This window comes from Pygocentrus nattereri, chromosome 9, assembly GCF_015220715.1.
Source record: "Pygocentrus nattereri isolate fPygNat1 chromosome 9, fPygNat1.pri, whole genome shotgun sequence".
NCBI lineage: Eukaryota > Metazoa > Chordata > Actinopteri > Characiformes > Serrasalmidae > Pygocentrus > Pygocentrus nattereri.
This window is the reverse complement of record NC_051219.1, coordinates 45,813,119-45,838,114: the sequence shown is the minus strand read 5'-3', so window position 1 is coordinate 45,838,114 and position 24,996 is coordinate 45,813,119. Positions and strand designations below refer to the sequence as shown.

Sequence of the window (24,996 nt, the reverse complement as noted above, 5' to 3'; positions counted from 1 at the left end):
CTGTCTGTGTGTGTGTGTGTGTCTGTGTGTGTTTCTGTCTGTGTGTGTGTGTGTGTGTGTGTCTGTGTCTGTTTTTCTGTCTGTCTGTGTGTGTGTGTGTGTGTGTCTGTCTGTGTTTCTGTGTGTGTGTGTGTGTTTCTGTCTGTCTGTGTGTGTGTGTGTTTCTGTCTGTCTGTGTGTGTGTGTGTGTGTGTGTGTCTGTCTGTGTTTCTGTGTGTGTGTGTTTCTGTCTGTCTGTCTCTGTCTGTGTGTGTGTGTGTCTCTGTGTGTGTGTGTGTGTGTGTGTGTGTTTCTGTCTGTCTGTGTGTGTGTGTCTGTGTGTGTGTGTCTGTGTGTGTGTGTTTCTGTCTGTGTGACTGTGTCTCTGTGTGTGTGTGTTTTTCTGTCTGTCTGTTTCTGTCTGTGTGACTGTGTGTGTGTGTGTGTGTGTGTGTGTGTGTGTGTCTCTGTGTGTGTGTGTGTGTTTTTCTGTCTGTCTGTGTGACTGTGTGTGTGTGTGTGTGTGTGTGTCTCTGTGTGTGTTTTTCTGTCTGTCTGTTTCTGTCTGTGTGACTGTGTCTCTGTGTGTGTGTGTGTCTCTGTGCGCGTGTGTGTGTGTGTGTCTCTGCGCGCGTGTGTGTGTGTGTGTGTGTGTGTGTGTGTGTGTTTTTCTGTCTGTCTGTTTCTGTCTGTGTGACTGTCTCTGTGTGTGTGTGTGTGTCTCTGTGCGCGTGTGTGTGTGTGTGTGTCTCTGCGCGCGCGTGTGTGTGTGTGTGTGTGTGTGTGTGTGTGTGTGTGTGTGTGTGTGTGTGTGCGCAGATGTTAAAGCAGTTTTTCCTTCATGTATTTACTACACTTTAAGTACTCCTGTTTGAAACACTCAGGTTTACATCAGACATGAACATTTCTTTTAATTGATGTTTCCTTTTTCTGAGTGTTTTGATTTAAATAAAATACATTTTCATCTGTAATTGTGTGTTTGTCTTTGCACCTTTCTGTGTACGAGCTGACTGACTATATATGTACACATGATTATATTATACATCGTTCAGGCGTAACATCATGACCACCTCCTCGTGGTCAGGAGGTCCTGCTCTGTGAGGGTCCATGAGGGTCCTGACCACTGAAGAACAGGGTAACAGAGTATCAGAGAAACAGATGGACTACAGTCTGTAACTGTAGAACTACAAAGTGCAGCTATACGGTCAGTGGAGCTGATAAAGTGGACAGTGAGCGTAGAAACAAGGAGGTGGTCATGATGCTACGCCTGACCGGAGTGTAATATATATTGAGTGTATAGTGAATGAATTTTAACAGTGTTGTACTATATACAGTATTATATACAGTATTATATACAGTATTATATACAGTAATACGCAGAAGTTTGAAAACCCTACATTTTGTTGGTTTTCAGAATAAGTTAAAATCTTTAAGCAACTCAAAAATGTCAGTTTTTTCGGCACAATTTCTTTTAATTGGTTGAGGAAAAAAAGCCATAACTTCTGCACAGGCCACATTTTCTGTGATTTTTCCATTTTGTAAAATTCAGCAAATTAATTGTGTAATAAAACGTTCTCATTAGATGAGGTCAGTTAGAAAATCAACAAAATGTCATTTGATCAGGGGCGCCCACACCTTTACACACAACTGTGATTTGCTTATATATAAATATAAATGAACTTTTACAACCTTAGGCTTAAAGAAAAGGCTCTGTAGTAAAGTTTAGACCGAGCTTTTATCTCCTAACTACAGTAGGTTTGGGATAATAAACCAGGGTGTGGGATACACACACACACACACACACACACACACACACACACATTATATAATTATTTAATTAATTATTTATTAACGTGGAAACAAGATCCTAACTTAGTAAGGCATGGGAATGACATCACGGCTTACTACGTCATGGCCACACATTAGGATCTGGTTCCCACAATTTACTAAGACGTGGCCACTTAATACGGAGCCCTACAGGTGACATCCTGTATAAATAAAAATAAAGCTTCGGAACTAGATCGCAATGCGTGGCCACGACTTAGTAAGGCGTGGGAACGAGATCACGGCATACTAAGTTATGGCCACTACTTAATCAGCACATTCCCACGCAGTGTTTTTACTGAAGCAGGATGTCGTCAGCGGGGCTGCGCAAGTGAGGAGACTCTGAACGAGCGGAGCTGATGAAGCCAGCAGGCAGCGGGACCCTGCAGACCCTCCCCGCCTCCCCGCCCCCCGGTCCCCGGTCCCGTCGCCTCGGCTCGTCTTCCCAACAGTCCAGTGCTGTGCAGCTCGTTCAGGGGAGGATGAAGACCGGACTGCTGTGTTTTGTTAGCCTTGTTCTGCTCAGTGTGGCTCAACGGCCGAGTCCCGCCGGAGCGGCACCGGGACGGAACTCCACCGGTGAGTCACGGCTTCAGCTCAAACACTCACCGAACCGAACTTTGGACCGTAAACGACTCCAGCGCCTTTAACAAAGCAGCCCCGCTGGTCGCGGACTGAACTGTTAAACCTGGCGCTTCGAGCTCCGCGCGACACTGAAAAGGTTCGACAGACTCGGTTCTGATTTAAAGACTTCGATTAAAAGGCGAAAACATCTGGTGTCCGTCCGGAACCAGCTGAGCTCAGAACAATAGACGGACGATGAGTGACTCGCGAACGACTCCTCACTGAATCGGGTGAATCGATTCCCAAACGAATCGACAGTTTTTTTCCGTTTACATACAGAAAAAGTAATGCGTGGCCACGACTTATTATTAACGCATGGGAACGAGATCCTAATGCGTGGCCACGACTTAGTAAGGGATGGCAATGAGATTATGTCGTGGCCATGACTTAGTAAGGCATGGGAATAAGATCACGACTTATTAAATCATGGCCACATATTAGGATCTCGCTCCCATGCTTTACTAAGTCATGGCCACTACTTGATCATCTCATTCCCATGCATTATTTTTCACCAGGTCACCAGTGGGGCCACGCACGATCCTGATACATCAGGTATTAATAAAAATAATGTGTGGCCACAACTTAGTAAGGCATGGGAATAAGATAATTGAGCATGGCCACAACTTAGTAAGGTGCAGGAATGAGATCCTAATGTGTGGCCACGACTTAGTAAGGTATAATCTTGTTTCCACGCCTTCCTAAGTCATGGCTATGACTTAATTATCACCTTCCCATGCCTTACCAAGTTGTGGCCACAATTTGGGATCCCATTCCCGTGCGTTAATAAAGTGTGGCCATGTATTATTTTTATTTACATGGGATGCCACCAGCAGGGCTCCGTAGCTCTGCATGTTTTCCGAGACGCCTTGTGTTTTGGAGCCTGGAGTGGAAAATAATGAGGAAGTGAAACTTCCATACCGGAGTCTTACTCCACTAAAGCGGAAGACTGGAGCCAAAGCTAAGTCACAACGCACGCCTATGCAATTAGAATCACTGAGGTTGAACCTGATGGTTTTTCTTGGCTTAATAGTTACCATTAGAGACCACTAGTTTCCTATAGGACACCTTTAGATCCCATTAGGAAACAGTAACATGTGTGATGGTTTGCTGGTCCACCCAGATTATTGTCCTGCAGAGAAGCTCTACCTAGTTTTTAATCTCAAACAGATTTTAAGACAAATATTACAAACAACTGAGAAAAAAAAGGACGGTTTTAGAAAATGTTGGATAAAAATGATTTACTAAACTAATTTACAAAGTATAACTAAAGAAATCAAGGAATGAAAAATAGGTAAACTGGACTGCACGCGGAAAATGAGCGACGACAAGTGGCCCACTGTCCTCTTGCAATCAGGGGTATATAAACGTAAAAAAGTCGGGGTTTGGGTTTTTCATGCGTTATTAATAACAATCCATTTCAATAAACGGGAATGCCACTGACCGGCAAAAGAAAAGGAGCTCATTTTCCAAGCCTTTAAGATTTGTAACGAGTGCTCTGAAGGTGTAAAATGTAAGGAGTAATTTTCTTCCTCTTGGAAATGTAACTGAGTAAAAGATCAAGTATCCAATTTTAATAATACTCGAGTACAAATCCTCCAAACAAGCTTCCGTACCAACGTACGACATGCATTTTCCACCCTGTGTAGCTCGTTTGACTAAGTTTTCCATCATCCGACGTACCTCATCCCATTCCTATTTCTCACGATGCTCCTCACAAGTGATTCTGAAACCTTTGCATTGTTCACGGTTTCACCAAAAACACAATTTGATAAGAAAATGAAATTAAGCAGCTAAATAACATCAAATTAGCCCCAAAACATAACAGTGAAGGTGGGTTACTAGTGTTGGCTGCTACTGAATCATTGGATTCACTGAAGTGTATCGGTTCAGTTAGTGAAGTCACACCATCACGAATCAAACGGCCGTTAACAAGCTCTGTGTGTGCTAGTGCTCAAGGCTGGCCACTGCCCCAGGAAGCTGACGGTCATACCGTCCAGTCGTGCATGCGTCTGCGATGACGACTGTCCAGGAGACGACAAGTGCTGCGTCTTTGACTGCGGAGCCGTCTGCGTGCCTCCAGCTTTCAGTAAGAAACCTGCTCGTCACAGCTTCTCCACTCATCCGTGACTCTAGGAGACCAACGCTTGGCTTATACTTGTGTTCTGTCACAGCAAAGCCGGGCGTGTGCCCACGTCGGAAGTGGGGCTCAGGGATGTGTGCGGAGTACTGCACCAACGACAGCGACTGTCCAAACGAGGAGAAATGCTGCCACAACGGATGCGGCCATGAATGCATTGCCCCTTATACAGGTAAGACGTCGTGTCCCCAGGCCAGTGTCTCGCATGAGTCTAACCCAGACTAGCAGCATGTAATAATTGAGTGTGTGGTCGTTATTCAGCAGTAAGACGATGTTCAGAGCTGAGCCACCTGAAATACGAAAGAACAGTTCAATGCAAAAGTTTGGGCATGCCTGCTTAATTCACGTGTTGTTGATTTTTCACATAAAAATGAGAAAACATCCTCTCAAACATGCATTTTAATGCACAATGAAAAAACAGAGGAAAAGAAAACATTACGTTTCCAATATTTTAAACTCCTGAGCAGAAATGTTGCACTAAAATGGGCAAAAAGGCCATGTTTGTTACGTTTGTTCCTTGTAAAGGATGAGTTCACTTATTTTTACTTAGAAAATCAACAATAAAACCTGATTCAAGAAGATTCGCCTGATTTCAAAATGACTGATTTCAGCTGTAAATCGTTCCAGATCAGTGCAGTGAGCTGTAAACGGTGTAAATGAGCATAAAGTTTATTATGTAGTTCTACAAGGTCTCAGTCTGAACCTCCTCCAGCTGGACGGACGACATCAACACCACAGTCAGACTCATCCCAGACTGGACTGAGCGTGTCGGGCATCACTGCTCTCACGGCTCTTTCAGTGGGATTTCGGAGATCTTCCAGTGCTGGAAGTGGCACATAAACAGAATCCTTAACGTACCCCCACAAAAAAGTCACACGGCCTGAGATCTGGTGATGCTGGTGACCTTTTTCTTGGAAGTGTTGGTACCAATGACGAATGCTCTGAGATATCGGAGGTTCACTGCCAGACTGACGGTCAGAATCTCTATGACCTCTTTCAGTTGGATTGTGATTGGCTCCTCAGCGCCTCACCGTTATGAAAATATGGCGCTTTAAAATTGGATGAATCTTTTTTGATCACCCTGTATGTTAGCTGGGTTCCAGAGCCTGGGCTGCAGCCGAGGTAGCGCAGGTCCTTGGTAGGACTATCCTACGAAGACGCCTCCTTAGTAGCCTATTGGTATGAAGTCCAGTTCGGTCAGATTTCACCAACATTTACTGAACATCGGATCACAAAGTCCAGTTCGGTCAGATTTCACCAACATTTACTGAACATCGGATCACAAAGTCCAGTTCGGTCAGATTTCACCAACATTTACTGAACATCAGATCAAATAAAGTCCAGTTCGGTCAGATTTCACCAACATTTACTGAACATCGGATCAAATAAAGTCCAGTTCGGTCAGATTTCACCAACATTTACTGAACATCGGATCAAATGTCCAGTTCGGTCAGATTTCACCAACATTTACCGAACATCGGATCACAAAGTCCAGTTCGGTCAGATTTCACCAACATTTACTGAACATCGGATCAAATAAAGTCCAGTTCGGTCAGATTTCACCAACATTTACTGAACATCGGATCAAATAAAGTCCAGTTCGGTCAGATTTCACCAACATTTACTGAACATCGGATCAAATAAAGTCCAGTTCGGTCAGATTTCACCAACATTTACTGAACATCAGATCAAATAAAGTCCAGTTCGGTCAGATTTCACCAACATTTACTGAACATCAGATCAAATAAAGTCCAGTTCGGTCAGATTTCACCAACATTTACTGAACATTGGATCAAATGTCCAGTTCGGTCAGATTTCACCAACATTTACTGAACATCGGATCAAATAAAGTCCAGTTCGGTCAGATTTCACCAACATTTACTGAACATCGGATCAAATAAAGTCCAGTTCGGTCAGATTTCACCAACATTTACTGAACATCAGATCAAATAAAGTCCAGTTCGGTCAGATTTCACCAACATTTACTGAACATCAGATCAAATAAAGTCCAGTTCGGTCAGATTTCACCAACATTTACTGAACATTGAATCAAATGTCCAGTTCGGTCAGATTTCACCAACATTTACTGAACATCGGATCAAATAAAGTCCAGTTCGGTCAGATTTCACCAACATTTACTGAACATCGGATCAAATAAAGTCCAGTTCGGTCAGATTTCACCAACATTTACTGAACATCAGATCAAATAAAGTCCAGTTCGGTCAGATTTCACCAACATTTACTGAACATCAGATCAAATAAAGTCCAGTTCGGTCAGATTTCACCAACATTTACTGAACATCAGATCAAATAAAGTCCAGTTCGGTCAGATTTCACCAACATTTACTGAACATCAGATCAAATAAAGTCCAGTTCGGTCAGATTTCACCAACATTTACTGAACATCAGATCAAATAAAGTCCAGTTCGGTCAGATTTCACCAACATTTACTGAACATCAGATCAAATAAAGTCCAGTTCGGTCAGATTTCACCAACATTTACTGAACATCAGATCAAATAAAGTCCAGTTCGGTCAGATTTCACCAACATTTACTGAACATCAGATCAAATAAAGTCCAGTTCGGTCAGATTTCACCAACATTTACTGAACATCAGATCAAATAAAGTCCAGTTCGGTCAGATTTCACCAACATTTACTGAACATCGGATCAAATAAAGTCCAGTTCGGTCAGATTTCAACAACATTTACTGAACATCGGATCAAATAAAGTCCAGTTCAGTCAGATTTCAACAACATTTACTGAATATCAGATCAAATAAAGTCCAGTTCGGTCAGATTTCAACAACATTTACTGAACATCAGATCAAATAAAGTCCAGTTCAGTCAGATTTCACCAACATTTACTGAACATCAGATCAAATAAAGTCCAGTTCGGTCAGATTTCAACACCATTTACTGAACATCAGATCAAATAAAGTCCAGTTCGGTCAGATTTCACCAACATTTACTGAACATCAGATCAAATAAAGTCCAGTTCGGTCAGATTTCACCAACATTTACTGACCATCAGATCAAATAAAGTCCAGTTCGGTCAGATTTCACCAACATTTACTGTCAGTTTCCTCTTTTTAGATCACGTCATGTGGAATAACTTCCCTCTGACTCACTTTCTTCTCTGACTGCTGTTTCTCTCCTCGTCCCTCCCCTGTGTGGCGTCACTGACTCCAGTCTCAGAGCTCATCGTAAACAGATCTGATTGGCTGAGCAGCGTCATGTGTGATATTTACAACACGTGATTGGTCTGTGAGTTTCCCAGGCTACTAAAGTTACTGTAATGACTAGAAATGATATGCCGATTAAAACAGGACCACCCCGTGAAATAATTTGCCATAGTTTATCGGTTAGAGGTCCAGGTCAGCATAGGACACCGTCTGGGTCTGGACTCGGACCGTGGTCCGCCTATTATTGACCTCTGGTATACGGTGTACTCAGGCCACGCCACTGTACAATCATTTAAAAAAATATAAACACTGCATTGGGACATCCCCATCTGTATGATTCAGAAAGGATGGACTAATTTTGTTCTCTGCTTTTCAGTGAAGCCTGGTCGATGCACCAAGCCCAAAGGGACTCCAATGTGTGCGGAGTACTGTTACCATGACGGCCAGTGCCCTGGTGAGCAGAAGTGCTGCCGGACCACATGTGGTCATGCCTGCAGCGAGCCCTGCTGATCGAGTGTGGCTGGCAGCTGGAAGGACACAATCATATGTTATACGCCGAGAGAGAGAGAGAGAGAGAGAGAGAGAGAGAGAGAGAGAGAGAGAGAGAGAGAGAGAGAGAGAGAGAGTGAGAGAGAGAGTGAGGGAGAGAATGAGAGAGAGAGAGAGAGAGAGAAAGAGAGAGAGACTGAATGGAATTTTTCCCCCCATTGGGACTTTTTTTATATGTATAACCTCCTAAATAAACCATACATTTTTCTTTTGGTAAATTTTACCGTTTTCTTGGATTTTATTTCTTAAACACTGCAAGAAGACTCCACTGCTGTATATGCAGAGATGTTGGTACATTCAAAGCCAACTTGCAGAGTCAGTTCCACTGGGACCAAATAGGCTACAGTCTTTTCACGCATCCTCTCCATCTCTCGCCCTGACCGAGCTCGGAGGGCAGCTCAGCACTGGCATCAGTGTTCAGGAATGTACAAGACGTCTCGCCCTCAACTGGCGACCCAAACGTGCAGTAAACTCCTGGCAATGAAAGAGCCCTCTGTGTCCAACATCTCTTAAGAGCTTGGCGGCGGCAGCTGGAGCAATCGAGCTGACAGAGAAAATATAGCAGCATGCAAAAAAGCTTCACCCAGTGTCGAGTTCTCAGGGAAAAAGAGGCCAAGGAATTTGAGGTATGGGTTAATCCTGAGGCGAGACTGTTAGTCACGTGTACGTAGAAAAGGAGCTGAAATAAAAAAACATTGAGGGAAAACTGAAGTTCACATTCGTCTCCAAGCTCAAAAGGTATGTACAGCGTTTGTCTGGGGACTTATCTGAACCTGAGAGGGGAGGAACAAGTGAATAGACGTGGCTTGGAATGTTTCGTCCTGGAATCATCCACCATCTGCACTTTATCCACAGAGAACAGTGTAAAATACCAAAAAGGTATTATACTGAATATAAACAAATGAGGGTGATATTAAACCCAGATCTACAGATCTACAACAATCAGGCATAACATGACCACCTTCACGGACCCTCACAGAGCAGGTACTATTTGGGTGGTGGATCATTCACAGCACTGCAGTAACACTGATGTGTCCACTCACTGTCCACTCTATTAGACACTCCTACCTTGTCGGTCCACCTTGTAGATGTAAAGTCAGAGACGACAGCTCATCTGCTGCTGCACAGTTTGTGCTGGTCATCCTCTAGTCCTTCATCAGTGGTCACAGGATGCTGCCCACAGGACAGCAGAGACACTGAGGTTAAAAACTCCAGCAGCACTGCTGTGTCTGATCCACTCAGACCAGCACAACACGCACTAACACACCACCACCACGTCAGTGTTACTGCAGTGCTGAGAATGACCCACCACCCAAACAGTACCTGCTCTGTGAGGGTCCATGGGGGTCCTGACCACTGAAGAACAGGGTAACAGAGTATCAGAGAAACAGATGGACTACAGTCTGTAACTGTAGAACTACAGAGTGCAGCTATACGGTCAGTGGAGCTGATAAAGTGGACAACGAGGTGGTCAGAATGTTCTGCCTGATCAGTGTATTTTGTACATAAGAGCAAGATTAACCTATTTTAAAAAAAGTATGGATTTAGGTTACCATTCATTTTCATGCTCAATGTTTTACAGCTCTCTCAATCATTTTGGAATCATCCACATATTTTTTATATACATCTCCAAAAGTTTTCACTCTCCCATCCAAATCACTGAGTTCAGGTGTTCCAGTCACTTCCATGGCCACAGGTGTATAAAGCCGAGCCCCTCGGCCTGCAGACTGCTTCTACAGACATTAGTGAAAGAATGGGTCGCTCTCAGGAGCTCAGTGAATTCCAGCGTGGTGCCGTGATCGGACGCCACCTGTGCAGCAAGTCCAGTCGTGAAATTTCCTCACTACTAAATATTCCACAGTCCACTGTCAGTGGGATTATAACAAAGTGGGAGTGACTGGGAACGACAGCAGCTCAGCCACGAAGTGGTCGGACACGAAAAATGACAGAGCGGTCAGCGGATGCTGAGGGGCATAGTAAAAGTAAAAAGTGTGTAAAGCGCCGCCACTGGACTCTAGAGCAGTGGACTGAATCACTGCATCATCAGCACAAACTAACGAGCAGAACGAGCTTCGCTGAGAAGATCATTAACTCTGATCAGCTCTCAGCTTCATTATTAGAGCCAGATGGAGGAGAAAAAGGTGAGACGAGCTGCTTTTCCACCGTTTACAGGCTTAAACGTCTGTTCGACGCTGCTGCCATGGTAACGCTGAATGACGGCGTAGTGGGAAAAAAAAGCACATGAAGTCCGATCTGAGGGTCACATTAAGGTCACACGGCCACGAGTCACATACGTATCTGATCTAGGACCACATATGAAAGTGGCTCAGGTCACATCAGGGGAAAAAATCGGATTTGTGCCACTTTAACCTGGTAATGTGAACGTAGTATGGCGACAACCTGCACTGTCCGAACTGTTCTCTAAACGTTTCTCACTTCGAACCGATTTATTGTTTTGGCAAAAATAATACATACAACTGTTGTGATCACAGCTTGACAATTAAAAGCCCCATCATGCATCTCTGTTCCATAAATTAAAAAATTGCCGTTTTTAATAGGTTTTCCATTGTAACTGACTTGGCTGTCAGGTTCATTTAGCTGTACTCATATCTGAGCAGTTCAAATAAAAAGCAGATCACAGATCAAAGCATCTTATTAAAGCAGAAACAAACACAAAGCATGGTTGGCTATCCCACATCAAGAACAATTTCAGTGCATTACCCATAATGGAAAGTATCTGCTTAATTTTTGGACTCTCCTCTCCATCCTCCCCGGATTTGCTTTGATGTACTGCAGAATGACTAATGGCTCAGTCAGACCCACATGCCATTAATCCAGAGGGTTTCATATTTCACTCTGCTGCCAGTGCCTCTTCCAGATGAGTGGAGTGAGAAACTTTTTTTTTTTTTTTTTTTTTTTAAAGACCTAAATTTGTCCCTTATGTTTGAAAAACACTTTTTCCCCCGTGTAAACAAAAAGCCAAAACCCAGACCCATAACATCACGTTCCTCCCTTTTAGCCCGGGGAAAGAATTCAAGTGGCCTTTAGTACCGACATTCTTCACGAGCTCCTTTCATCTTGCCTGAGTTCCATAAACATCAGCCTTGGCTTCATGTTCTTCCAAAGACTGACCTCCACAGATATCCGTTCCTCTGTTGCGATTCATCTAGCTGCCTATTAAGGAGCTCAGATGGTTGGATTCATGTCCTGTAGCTGGTGCTTCAGAGCAGTGGCACACCCCTTATGCGACGGATGACGTTGGCCAGGCGTTTAGCCAGTGGCTGGCTGGGCTCCTCCACCTGAAAGGTGCGTGTAAGCAGGTTGTAGAAGGAGCCGTAGCCGACTGCCACCACTGTGCAGGTGAGGCAGATCACGTTATAGGGCATGCTGAAGTCAGGCGTGGGCAAATTAACCAGCAAAGGTTCGGTGTACACCCGCACGAAGTAGCTCGACTCCTCTTTGGTGGGGAAGCTAAAGGTGAAGGGAAAAAACAGGGCTATAATTTCCATAAGAGTTTCCACAGCATCCTCCCTCACTGAGCCACTCTGTGTAACGTGGTCTGTTCTTGTAGTTTAGTAGACAGAACAGAAATAATCTCTCAGTCTGTAAATGTTTCAAAACTAAATAGATCATTAAGCTGGGTAGTTTAACCCTCTACTGCACACTGTTGCCTCTAGGCAACAAACCCATCTTCCTTTACTTTACAATAACATTACACATGTTTAGTGACAAGAAGAGGGCTAATAATAAAGGGAAGAGTTTGAATAAGTCAATAAAAGGATGTATTGGGTCATAATATCTCTTAATGAACACTTTTAAACCTCTGTTTTAACATGCATAATTATTTTTTTGTTATGACAATCCGCTGAAGCATGTTTGTTGCCTAGAAGCAACACTGTAGGGCAGTGGAATGGATTTAGCCGGTCACAAGCAGATCTTACCACTTCAGGGAACACGGGTTCATATAATTTCCCATTGTCACACAATGTTGCCTCAGGGCAACATACCCCCAAAAGGACGCCTGTACACCTTATTATTTTAAATTAATTATCATGCAAGAAAAGTGAATCAAATTTTTTTTAAATTGCACTCATAATGTGTGCAGTAGAGGGTGAAAAGAATGGAAACTTCTTATGAGTGAACGTTTGCACCTCCTTGTGGTGTGAGACAGCATGGGAGCAGAAGCAGCTGGAGCCAAGAGGAGCTATGGTGACATATGCTGGTTAAGAACATCCATCATTAATATTCAGACTAATAAGATTTGATGGTTTATAATGTTTATATTTCATATATTCTCAGATATCAAGACTTCAAATGAAATTAAAAGGTGATATTCTCGCACGTGACTGTTTTCATCCTATATTTTAAAACGTACCATGTCTATATTTAGCCATCAAGCAAATTACAATCATCAAGCCGAGCTGGCAGGTACTCACAAGCTGCTGAACAGTGGCCGCTCTTGAGTGTTGTTGGTGTCCATGGCAACGACACTTGGCACAAGAGCACTAATCACAGACGATCTGAAATAATATTTCAGGAAAAATAAATACATAAATAAACAAACAGGCAAATTAAACTTTAATTTCTGCTCAAAACCAATGGCAAGAATGTTAAAAAAACAGTTTCCACACAAATTAAAACAGATTTCTATTCCATGTTTAGTAAAATTACAGCCAACGGCAGCCTGCAAGTGTACAGCTTTAAACCAACAGGGGCTCTGTTCCATTTTGCTTGCAATTTGGAAACGTCATTTTTATCAAAAACAGATGTCGCGCTTTGTTTTTCCATTTCGAATCCATTTTCCGTTCAAAACCGGAAGAGTCGAATAGGATTCAAGTCACTACATGACACTGAAGTCAGCTTAACGCAATAAAACAAGAGCCCTACCCAACGTAGAAGCCGTGGTTGGGATCTGGAGTGTATTCGGTCCATTTGAGCAAGGCTCGTTCAAACTGCACGGTGACCTCAGTGACGGAGTGAGGAGGCAACTGCACCAGCATCTCAAGGAGATGAGGACGCAGGCGGTCCTTTGAAGGCTGGTAGTGAATGTAGCCTTGGAATGGAGGACAAAGCAAGAATAAAACCTACTGAAGATTCACGAGCTATTAAAAAACGTTACAAGGGACAGACACACGGCTGAGTTAACAAAGCTTTGATATCCGATCACGTATAACATCCTGACCACCTCCTCGTTTCTACGCTCACTGTCCACTTTATCAGCTCCACTGACCGTATAGCTGCTCTCTGTAGTTCTACAGTTACAGACTGGAGTCCATCTGTTTCTCTGATACTCTGTTACCCTGTTCTTCAGTGGTCAGGACCCCCATGGACCCTCACAGAGCAGGTACTATTTGGATGGTGGGTCATTCTCAGCACTGCAGTGACACTGACGTGGTGGTGGTGTGATAGTGTGTGTTGTGCTGGTCTGAGTGGATCAGACACAGCAGTGCTGCTGGAGATTTCAAACACCTCAGTGTCGCTGCTGGACTGAGAATCGTCCACCATCCAAAAACATCCAGCCAACAGCGTCCTGTGGGCGGCGTCCTGTGGGCGGCGTCCTGTGGGCGGCGTCCTGTGGGCGGCGTCCTGTGGGCGGCGTCCTGTGGGCGGCGTCCTGTGACCACTGATGAAGGGTGTTGTGTTATGACCAACAGAAACTGTGCAGCAGCAGATGAGCTGTCGTCTCTGACTTTACATCTACAAGGTGGACTGACAGGGTAGGAATGTCTAATAGAGTGGACAGTGAGTGGACACAGTGTTTAAAAACTCCAGCACAACTACAGAGAGCAGCTATACAGTAAGTGGAGCTGATAAAGTGGACAGTGAGCGTAGAAACAAGGAGGTGGTCATGATGTTACGCCTGATCAGTGTATATTAAATAAAGCAAGGACAAAATTAAGGAAAGATAAAGACCAAAAACAGCAGAGCATTGAAAGAAAAGCAAATCCAGTCAGTTGTCATGTGGCTGGACTACTGGTCTCTCAGTGGCTCTATGGAAATCAGAGAGACTACAGTCTGGACTTACTTGGCTTGTTCTCACGTGTTTTGCTGGTGACAGTCAGGGTATGGATGTAAAGTCGGAGGTACCAGGGCACCGAGTCCAGCAGAAGCACAGGGAAGGCCCTATACGGGTGGTTATTATAGATCAAGGTGTGGATCTCACCTGTCTGGAGTCCGAAGCCGGCCACATAGCGCTCTGCATGAAGCAGGGGACGCAGCATGTCACCTACAACAGAGAACGGGTTCAACTTAACATCAGCGAAAAAAACCAGACCTGTGTGTTTGTGGAACGGTTGCACAGCGGTTAGTACGATATCCCAGGTGGTTGCTAAGGTGTTGCTATGCCGTTGCTACTGGTAGGCAGTTACACGGGGTGTGTATTTAGTTTTTCATAGTGATTTACCAAGTGTTAGCTGTGTGTTGTTGAAAACGTATGGGACTCTATGAGAGGAACGAGGGATTAAAAAAAACGACACGGAGGAGTGCAGGTCAGTAAGGCTGTGGACTGGAGCTTGAGGACCCGCCCTGAGTGAGGACATGTAGGTTGGTGGGTGTGGGGCAAAGAAAATAATATAGTTTGTGTAGTGGAAAAATGAATGGGACTCTATGGGAAAACGAGGGATGGAAAGAAAAATAAAAAAGACAAACAGATGAGTGAGAACAACACTGAATATGTGCTTGGAGGCTTGCTCTGAGGCAGCATATGCGAAATGATGTTTGGCTGAGCAGAATCACAGGCTGTCATGCAATTTTTCAACCCATTCATTCCTATGGAAAAAAATTCTGGAAAGTTCCATTGCTACACGGAATCTGTGCATCCGATCAAAAAGCTGTACACAAGCAAGCATCACTCAATCAGACCCGACAATCTGGAGTTGGAACGGTGGTAATATCTCGAAAAACTGTAGGACGAGCTGTGTGGCAAAAATCAGATCAAAATTTTAAATAATAAAAAGAAGAACAATATAAATCGGATTGCTTTGCAACGGGCAACCAAAATAATGTGTCTTATTTACGTAAACAGCGCATTTAAAGGAGACATAGAACATGACCAAATAGAAGCAAGTGACATACTAATCATAAACAAAAACCAAAGAACCAGACAGTATCTGTACAGCACGGAGATACAGCAGCGACACTGAGGTGTTTAAAAACTCCAGCAGCACTGCTGTGTCTGATCCACTCAGACCAGCACAACACACTAACACACCACCACCACGTCAGTGTTACTGCAGTGCTGAGAATGACCCACCATCCAAACAGTACCTGCTCTGTGAGGGTCCATGGGGGTCCTGACCACTGAAGAACAGGGTGGTGATCATAATGTTATGCGCGAGAGAGAGAGAGATAATGTACAGTGCGTACAAAATAGATTAAATTCATTTTCCCCTCAAAATTCTACACACAACTACCCGACGAGGTAGGGGTGTCTAATAGAGTGGACAGTGAGTGGACACAGTGTTTAAACAAGATGGACTACAGTCTGTAACTGTAGAACTACAGAGTGCAGCTATACAGTAAGTGGAGCTGATAAAGTGGACAGTGAGCGTAGAAACGAGGAGGTGGTCATGATGTTACGCCTGATCTGTTTATATAACCTACAAGAGTAAATAAACCCCCATAGGCATCATTCAAAAAAAGAACATAAGCTACAGAAGTCACCTTAAAACTATACGCCGTTAAAGGACTTGGGCCAAGAGCAGAGGACTGTCTGATGCATTCTGGGAGCAAACGTACCACAGAGCTGTGCTTACCGCTTTCCCCTTTCCAACGCAGTACAAGATTGAGTGAGCGCAGCTGGCCAAACGTCTCTTTTTGGGTCAGATCATATACAGAGTATGTCCTGCGATCTCCAAGCACCACAGCTGTATTGAGGACAGAGGTGGCTGGGCTCAAGTCGAACAGCTCCCCCTGTTGGCCAATAAACACAATGACATGAAAACAAAGCAAAGACGAATTTGAGTGTTTTCTGCTTATTTCGCTGATTAGCTGGGTCAGAACAGAAATAGGCGCCACCCTGTGGTGCTCCAGGGTCATCAGCGTAACTCTTTTACAACCTTATAGGCCTTATGCTTTACCTCTGGGTTATCGGTGACATCCACGTAGACTTTGCTAGAAGATGCCAACGGGCAGGCCTCAGTTAAAGTGCGAGAGAACATCTTGAAAAGGGACCACTCTGTGGAAAAGGAAACGGGGGGCATTGTGTCAGTTTATTACTCTGGCAATTACACTTCAGAAAAAAATCTGTTTCTCACCCTTTTTGCCTTGTCCCGAGGTGTAGAGGTCGAACACGACATTGAGAGTCTGCCTTAGTTCCCATGCTGTGCTTGAACACTGCCAATCCTGAAAAACAGAATGCAGCAATCAGCAAACAGTGAAGGGAACAGAGTCGCATCCGTATTCTCCAGTTGCAGGGCTGGATCTTCTGTTTGAGCCTGTGCCTGTGACGGTTCTACGTAAAGACTGCTTGTCATAAGCAGCACAGCAGCGTATGGTCATTAGTCTCTTTCTTCCTGATTTATTAATGTTACTGTAGGTTTAATTTCAACAAAAGCAGCTTACATAGTGCAACTTTAAAGTAAAGACAGGTTTGCACCCCACAGGTTTTGCCACTGTGGGCAATTTAGTGTCTTCATTCGTGCCTAGCAAGGATGGCGCAACCGTCTAAGTGTTGGCTCCGTTATCAGGAGATCGCGAGTTCGACCCCTGGTGATGCCACAGCTGCCTGTGGCCGGGAGTCCAAGAGAACACAATTGGCCTCGCTCTCTGCCCCCTCGCCCCCCATCACCCAACACCATGCTGGTCAGCGCAGGCATCGGTTAGCTGATGTAACAGATCTGCCGGTTGGCGCTTTCCTCAGCGCTCAGCTGTCCAATGATGCTGCGTGAGCAGCAGTTCGAACAGATGTGGCAGCGCTTCACAGGTCTCGGAGGAAGTCTGTGCTAGCCTTTGCCCTCTTAGTACTGGTAGTACTGTGTGATTGGGGGAGTCCTAACTAGTGGGTAGAATTGGAGAACTGGGGAAAAATGCTCAAAAAAAACTTGGTCCAAAATCTTGTCATATAACTGCAATCATCCCTGTTTTATAATAAAATATATAAAAAAAATAAAACATCAACAAACGTCAAATGGCAAAGTTAGCTACCTATAATGGACAGAAAAAGTACTTTGATACTGCACTTAAGTAGCGTTTTTATACTTTACTGAAGTTTCTCCATTCTGGACTTTCTCCTTTCACTCCACTACATTTCAGAGTCTAATATCCGACTTTTTCCTCCTACATTTTGAGAAATCTGTCGTTCCTTTTGGTTTCTGTCTGTATAAAAACGTGACATGTCAAAACGAAAGAAGCGCAAAGCCAGAGCACCAATCAGGGCCCAGCGGTCACTTTGTTTAGAGCTGGTTTTGACCTGTTGGTCATACCGACCCAGTGCAGCACGCGGTTCAACGTCAGCGCAGCAGCGTAAAACTTTGGGAGAGTCTGTTCAACATAAATGATGAACTAACCTAACTTTGTGTAAATAGAGCTCAATATAGAAATATGTCCACATATGCAGTCGAGACTGACGCGGCTTTTTTCTGAATTTCTACAAACACCATTTCATTTTATAGTAAATGAGTTTGGGCTGGTTTATGTTTATGAACAGACGCCTACAGATCAACATAGTAAAGGAGCTCATCTGTGATCCTGAGTTTAAAGCCAGTTTTTATTCAACTTAAACTTGGAACTAAGTTGTAAATAAATCTGAAACTGAAACTTTGCTTGTGTGTAAAAAGTGATTTCAGAGCCACTCGGTTCTCCCTGATGGAAACTGTTTACCTTCAGTGTTTTGTGCTTCTGATCATTTTAATAGACGTCAGCGTCACTAATTAATGACGTTCTATTAAAAGACTGGTTTACCAAGAGAGACGCTGGAGGACTTTCACCTGAAATGAGTTCATGAAGCCAGTCTGGTTATAAAAATGATAACAGGACATCAGAGCCAGAATTCCTCTTTTAGTACTTTTACTTTATACTTAAGTACATTTGAAGGGAAATACTTTAGTACTTTTACTCAAGTGGAGGTCTAAAGGGAGGAACTTCTACTGTTACTGGAGGAATTTTTTACCTTGGGGGTCTCGACTTTAACTCCAGTACATGATTTGTGTATTTCATACATACATGACATTTGGCCAGGATTTAGTTAGCAGCCTCCTGTGCAGTGTAACATGTAACTAATACATAAGGCCGTTATTACTGCACAGTTCAGAGAGTGTTTAGGCCAAGGGTCGCAACTCCTGTTAAGAAGAACCATTTTATGTCCATACCTTCTCTATAAATATGTCTCTGTATGTGCTGATGTCCCAGTATAGGCTAGAAATATAAAATAAACAGAAAAACACAGACTAACTTTGCTCGGCTTTGAGCTTTAGCTCAGTTATGGCTGCTTTCTCACATCTCCAGCAGGAAACTTTTGCTCAGAAGTGGAAATTTCTTGTAAAATGTCTCTCAACATTCGTTTTATATGAAGCTGAAGTCAGTCAGTCTCCCATCCGCCAGCCCCGTTCCACCTTAAACAGTGCCTGAGGCACCAGAATGTAGCTGCTCCACCATTTAAGGTGGAACGGGAGAATTTGAACAAGAAGCTGGTGACTGAGAAGCGACTTCAGCCTCATGACTTTAGTGTTTGACAGTTTCTCATTGCAGATCAAAGTCATCAGGAAACCAGTCGGAGTGATTATGAACACATAAGTCAGTTCGGCTCCAAATTATGGATGTTCATCTCTTTCTCTTGCCTGTTCATTTGCTACTAGCTAGGCGAGAAATAGCAGTTATACATTAAGTGTTTAACATCATTTATTGTTAAAACTGTCTTAGAACAACCAGCAGAGCTTTATTTTAGTGCAGTAGAAGTAGAAGACAGGCAGAGTGGGTCGCACTGGACAGTGTGAAGCGTTACTGCGTATTCCTTCGCCAGCATGTGAAATCCGTCACATTAAATCAAAGGGACCTCACCTTACAGACAGGTCTGATGTGCACTGCCTGAGAGTGGAAGCTGCTGTGAAACAGTTTCTCTGACTTCATCAGAACCGCCAGGCCAGCCTTCACAGAAAGAGAGAGCGTTAGACTGAATAGCACGCTAACTCAGACCACATGCCTCACTGAAGCCCAAAAGCCATGTTCAGCACCTTAGAGCCACAAGGGAGGAGCTTCTTCCAAGGAGTCAAATTCTCAGTACAGACAATTTCACGTGGTAAAGTGGCGTAACGGAGGAAGCGATGGTCAGTAGCTGCATGAAGGAGAACACAGATTTTATCTCAGAAACAAGAAAAAAGGAAAGATGCCATCGAAATAACTGGAAGACATGGTCGTACCATTTCCTAGTCCCAGAGGTTTAAAGGAGGCACTAGGCTGCACTGTGTTGGTTGAGTCAATGAAGTTTAGAGAAGCACAGAAGATGCCCGACAGAACATTGGTGAGCTCCTTCCAGTTCCCGTCCACACTGTTAACCAAAGAGATTATTCACATTCACGGCATCTGGCTGACGCTCTGATCCAGAGCGACTTACAATTTGATCATTTTACACAGGGAGGCCAAGGTGGTGTTAGGAGTCTTGCCCAAGGACTCTTATTGGTATAGTGTAGTGCTGCCCTGGGGGGGGGGGGGGGGGTTGAACCCCCAGTCTACAGCGTAGAAGGCAGAGGTGTTACCCACTACACTAACCAACCACAGTGATTTTTAATTTCCAACTATTCATGCTATATATACCCACAGGTAAATAATACCCTTCATATGCACTGGAACGATAAGTCTTTGACATAAAGCACTCAGTTATATATTTTAATCCACAGCTCAAGGAGTGGAATTGTACTCACTTTCCTACTTTTTATCAACTGTTCAACTTCAGAATCGGTGGCAGGACTAAGACCTTACTGCATATATAAAAGCGAGCAATATATATATATATATATAAAAGCCAAACCCCTTCCCCATTTCAAAGTTACCTTCAATTAATAATTAGCTTGGTTACAAAGACCCTATAAGAATCTTTGCAGTGTTATCTGAAATTATGAATAATTCATACATAACTCTGAAGGCTATGGCGAAGATGGATGAGGTGAATCATGAATAAGAGGTAAATAAACAGTAGGGATCTAACAATACCGTTATTAGGTATCGCTAGATCTAAAAATTCACCGGTACCAACATTCTCATACCGTAAGCTGTGTGTAGACGGCCTTGAATGTTTCCCACCAAATACAGTGTGAGATTTTAGCCCATTCTTAAAACACACACAAAACCAATACATACACTTTCCCAATGCTGGAGACTCGTAGGCCAGCTAAACGGAGGCGAAAAAGTCACCCTTTGCTATTAAAGTCCTTATTTGGCAACTTTACATTTAACTACAGCTTAACCAGCCAAACAAAAGACGTCAGATTTATTTCCTACTATCCATCCATTCTTCTCCACTGCAGCACTACTCGAGCCAAAATAGCATTAAACAATATAGCAGAGCGAGCCAATGCACTCATTTTATGATTTAACTGTCAAAAAAAAACAAAAAACACTGCACTCATTTACACTAAAGCTTTAGTGCTAAGCAGGTTTTTCAGTACGTAGGGCTGGGCGATACAATGATAACGATAATTAGCACAATAATTTAAATACTTTCCTCGATAGAGCCATAAGAAATGTTCAATAAACTTTCGATATGTTAGAGAACCGTCACACTTCCACGTTTAGCAACAGCCCTATTGGCGTTTTCTACTGTAACTAGTTAACTAGTGTAACTGTACCGTCCTTCAGTGAACTCACCTCTGTACTAACATCCTAAAGAAGCTTTAGCAGCGTTAAACCACGTCTGCTCCTCACAGCTACAGCACTGTTACAGCGCCCAGGCATATTTTAGTATTAGTGCATTCCCAAGTGATGAAAGTGAGAGAAAGACGTGGTTCTTGTGAATTACAGTCCTGATTTAAACGACAGTAAACTGAGGAAGCTGTGAGGCTTTGGAAAGCGGGGGCACAGTATCTTTCCAGGCCAGCTGTTTTAGCAGCTGGCTAACCTGAAGTAGCTCCATCACTCTCACAGCACAGAGAACTGATGATACTGTAGATCAAACACGACACAAAAGCACCGTTTGCAGTTTAAACGCACCGTAAAGGAGGACTGGTGTTGATATATTGTGGTTCACCCCTCAAATTACGACGATAGAATAGCTAGATAGATAAAACTGCATTGATCCCGGAGGGAAATTGATAGAATAGAGAAACACAGACGTCTGCTAGCTGGTGTTGGAGTACTGTGATGCGCTCTGACATGGATGCAATAATCTGTTTTATTTATTAAATAAATAAAATTTATTAAATTAAATCTGTTTTATTTCTTAAATTATGACTATTATAAAAACTGCAGCCGTGCTTTTCTAGCTGGTAAAAACCGCCAACCAGAAAATCTCCAAGTGTCGCATGACAGATCTGTGAAATGTTCTACCGATTGGCGAGTGTTGCGTTCTGACCATAACGGACGGTTCAAAACAGCGATAAACCACCCAGGAGCAAAAATCAGCTTCAAACCTGAAAGAAATAACGATGACACTTATTTTGTTTATCGTGATAACTTATTTAGCCTTATTGCCCAGCTCTATCAGTGTGGCATTAGACTAGTATCTAATAGTATCTAATTAGGCAAGTATAAAGTACAAATATGGTATCAATTCATCCCAAATAAAACCGTTCAGGCTACTTACTGCTGATCACCACGGACCCCCCGCCCCCATATGATTGGCCACCGTTCAGCAATTCAGACACACTTCTGTTACTCACTCCGCCACAGTGTTGTGGAACCACACCCAGAGCTCAGCCCCAGGAGGAGAGGGGACGATGGGCTGCCCCCACTGCATCGTCCTCCAGTAGCCCTGAGTGAAGGAGATGTGTAGCTCCCGCACAGAGAACTTGGACAGCACTTGGCCCAGAGACTTTGGGAATAGCCGGTAGTGGGAAACTGCCAGAGAAAGAACACGAGAAGTAAACAGGTAATTTGGCCAAAGGAGGAGGAACAGATATCTCACAGGGCTTGATGTAGTTCTGGGCGCCGCCCTGGTAACGTTCACATCACCAGGCTGAAGTGGCACAAATCTGACTTTTTTTTTTTGCTCTAATGTGACTCAGATCTGGTGTTTTCAGGGCCGTGTGGCCAAAAATCGGATCTTTTCAAATCCGACCTGAGCCACTTTCATATGTGGTCCTAGATTGGACGCGTATCCCATTAGTGGCCATGTGACCTCAGGCTACATTCACATTACAAGCCTCACTGCTCAAATCCGATTTTTTGCTCGGACCCGATCTCTCAGACTCGATGGTTCAGACTCGTTTAGGTCAGTGACTCAAATCGGTCATTAATGTGATGAACCGGCCTGAACTGACCCTCATGAGCTCCTCCTACTTAGTGACGTCACGTGACTGAATCACTGCATCATCAGCACAAACTAACGAGCAGAACGAGCTTCGCTGAGAAGATCATTAACTCTGATCAGCTCTCAGCTTCATTATTAGAGCCAGACGGAGGAGGAAAAGGTGAGACGAGCTGCTTTTCCACCGTTTACAGGCTTTAACGTCTGTTCGCCGCTGTTGCCGTGGTAACGCTGAATGACATGAATCTGAGCGTAACATGGCTATGAATACGTATCCGATCTGGGACTACATATGAAAGTGGCTCAGTTACTGACGTTACTGAGTAGGAGGAGCTCATGAGGGTCATTTCAGGACGCTGGTTCATCCCATTAATGACCGATTAGTCACTGACCTAAAGTGAGGCCGACTCTACTGATGGAGGCAGTGTTCAGTGTGAAGGCCAGCCTTGTGAAGGGTCCAACAGTGCAGACGAATAAAGCATCCGCAAACAAGGCAGTTTAACACTTACGGATATCTATGGAGAGACTTGCCTGAATAACGTGAACTGAATGAATCTTCCTTTCCTGCTTGCTTGCCTTGATTTTGTCTGGCCTACCGAGATAGCAGACAGCTTTGGGCCGATTCTGGCTTTCCTATGTGAGTGTTGGTCGACTACCAGGTAGACGTTAAGACTCAAGGGCCAGATTTGGGCCAAATCCTGGACAACTACATACTGTTTTGCCTTGTGTCCACATTTGTGGGACAATTCTGGCATGGAAGTAGGGGAGTAACGATGAAGTTGGGCCAGGCTGGGGCCAGGTTGGGGCCAAATTTGGGCCACATCCTGGACAACTTCATACCGCTTTGCCTTGTGTCCACATTTGTGGGACAATTCTAGCGTGGAAGTGGCAGAGTAACAATGTAGTTAGGCCAGGCTTGGGCCAGATTTGGGCCATGTCCTTTAGTTCTACTCATTTTACAACGGGTGGGCCGAGGTCCCAGGCCCTACACTGGGCCAAAACAAACCAAGGATGCGGCCCAGAAGTATTTTTGCTAATAAAGACCCAGAAGGACTGTTTAAACTACAAAACCTGTCGTGCTCCAGCTTGTCTGGAGTGAACACCAGCACCCTGTGCATAAGACCGGACACCCCTGAATGACAGGGGCCTCCAGCTAACTACACCATCTGAAAGGGGGGGAAGGAAAGGGTAATACTCCGCGACTTGGCAACCTTTCTTTCCCTGGTGGAGAAAGTCCGTGTCCCACAGTGTCCTGAACTGGAAGCTGGCGTAAATGTCCCCCGAGTGTAGGGGTCTGATGAGCAGCTCCTCCTCACAGCTGTCCGGCAGGCTGACCGCAGCTCCTGCACCGCCGCCCGGAGCCTCAGAGCCCGCGCTCGCCGCCGCCGGGCCGCTGCGCTCCGCCTCAGAGCCGGTCCCTGCTCCCGTGGCATCGCTTGGTTTTTCCACAGAGTCGCATTTACACGACAAAACCAACGCTGCTAACGCGAAAACACCGACCGCGGCCATTTTCCCTCAGTTCCTCGTCTGAGCCGACCAACCAGCGAGAGGCGCTTCAGCTTCAGCCACAGAGCCGGCAGACGGGAGATCCCCCACTCCGCCAGGTCTTCAGGGCTCCCCCAGCGCCGCTAGAGGGCGCTGCCGAAGGAGCCCAAAACCAACGGGTTGATATGGAGGATTTGAGAAAAATCATAGGTTATAAACGCTGAAACAGATTTAATGTAAAATAATCCAATCATTTCCTGAGCGGCATAAAACATTTCAACGCCGCTGTTTTATACTTAAGAGCTTTTAAACAGGAGCCATGTAGTCCGTGACGTCAGTGAGCACAAACAGCCAATGAGCTGCTCCGCTCGCCTATCAATCATCAGGCTCTAGCAGTAAAGCCCGCCTCCTGCTGCCCGAAACCCGTTTACTGTAGATAAAAGGAAACAAACAGGCGAGATTTCTTAGTTTTTTAGTGAAACTCATCCTTTTACTCTCTAGAATGAAAGGGAAGTTCTGGGCGAGCGATTAGAAACTTTAAACTATTTTAACTGCTCGTTTTTGGACGTTGAGCTCCATTCACTCCCATTCACGAGGACTCGCTCGCGGTCGCCCTCTGCTGTTCAGCGGTCCTGTGTTTGATGTAACGCGCGAAACAAGAAGTGGCCAAGCTCCTCATGAACCCGCTCTGTTTAGCCCGGTTATGGTCATAAAAAATTGCTCTAGCCAGTTTCACTGACCGTTCACCCTAAAAGTGGTTGTTTTAGGGTTCTTTAGGAAAGACAATGGTTCTACTGTATGGAGTAAGACGTGTTGTGT

The 24,996-nt window shown here is 44.4% G+C and overlaps 2 protein-coding genes across 2 annotated transcripts; one reads left to right on the top strand and one right to left on the bottom strand.

Moving 5' to 3' along the window:
* Window positions 1-2,140: 2,140 nt before the first annotated feature.
* wfdc2 (WAP four-disulfide core domain 2) lies at window positions 2,141-8,520 on the top strand. Its single transcript, XM_017715904.2, has 4 exons — window positions 2,141-2,382; window positions 4,376-4,513; window positions 4,599-4,736; window positions 8,125-8,520. Exons 1-4 carry the CDS (start codon window positions 2,163-2,165, stop codon window positions 8,256-8,258), a joined length of 630 nt encoding a protein of 209 aa, XP_017571393.1. The 5' UTR covers window positions 2,141-2,162; the 3' UTR covers window positions 8,259-8,520.
* Window positions 8,521-10,725: 2,205 nt separating this feature from the next.
* Window positions 10,726-24,255, bottom strand: pigt (phosphatidylinositol glycan anchor biosynthesis, class T). The gene is made up of 12 exons (XM_017715895.2): window positions 23,904-24,255; window positions 22,106-22,283; window positions 19,652-19,779; window positions 19,466-19,566; window positions 19,293-19,379; window positions 16,553-16,640; window positions 16,376-16,473; window positions 16,052-16,208; window positions 14,323-14,523; window positions 13,185-13,350; window positions 12,734-12,817; window positions 10,726-11,768 (listed from the first exon to the last, which is right to left on the bottom strand). The coding sequence occupies exons 1-12, from the start codon at window positions 24,199-24,201 to the stop codon at window positions 11,519-11,521; spliced, it is 1,836 nt and encodes a 611-aa protein (XP_017571384.2). The 5' UTR covers window positions 24,202-24,255; the 3' UTR covers window positions 10,726-11,518.
* Between the last annotated feature and the right edge of the window lie 741 nt (window positions 24,256-24,996).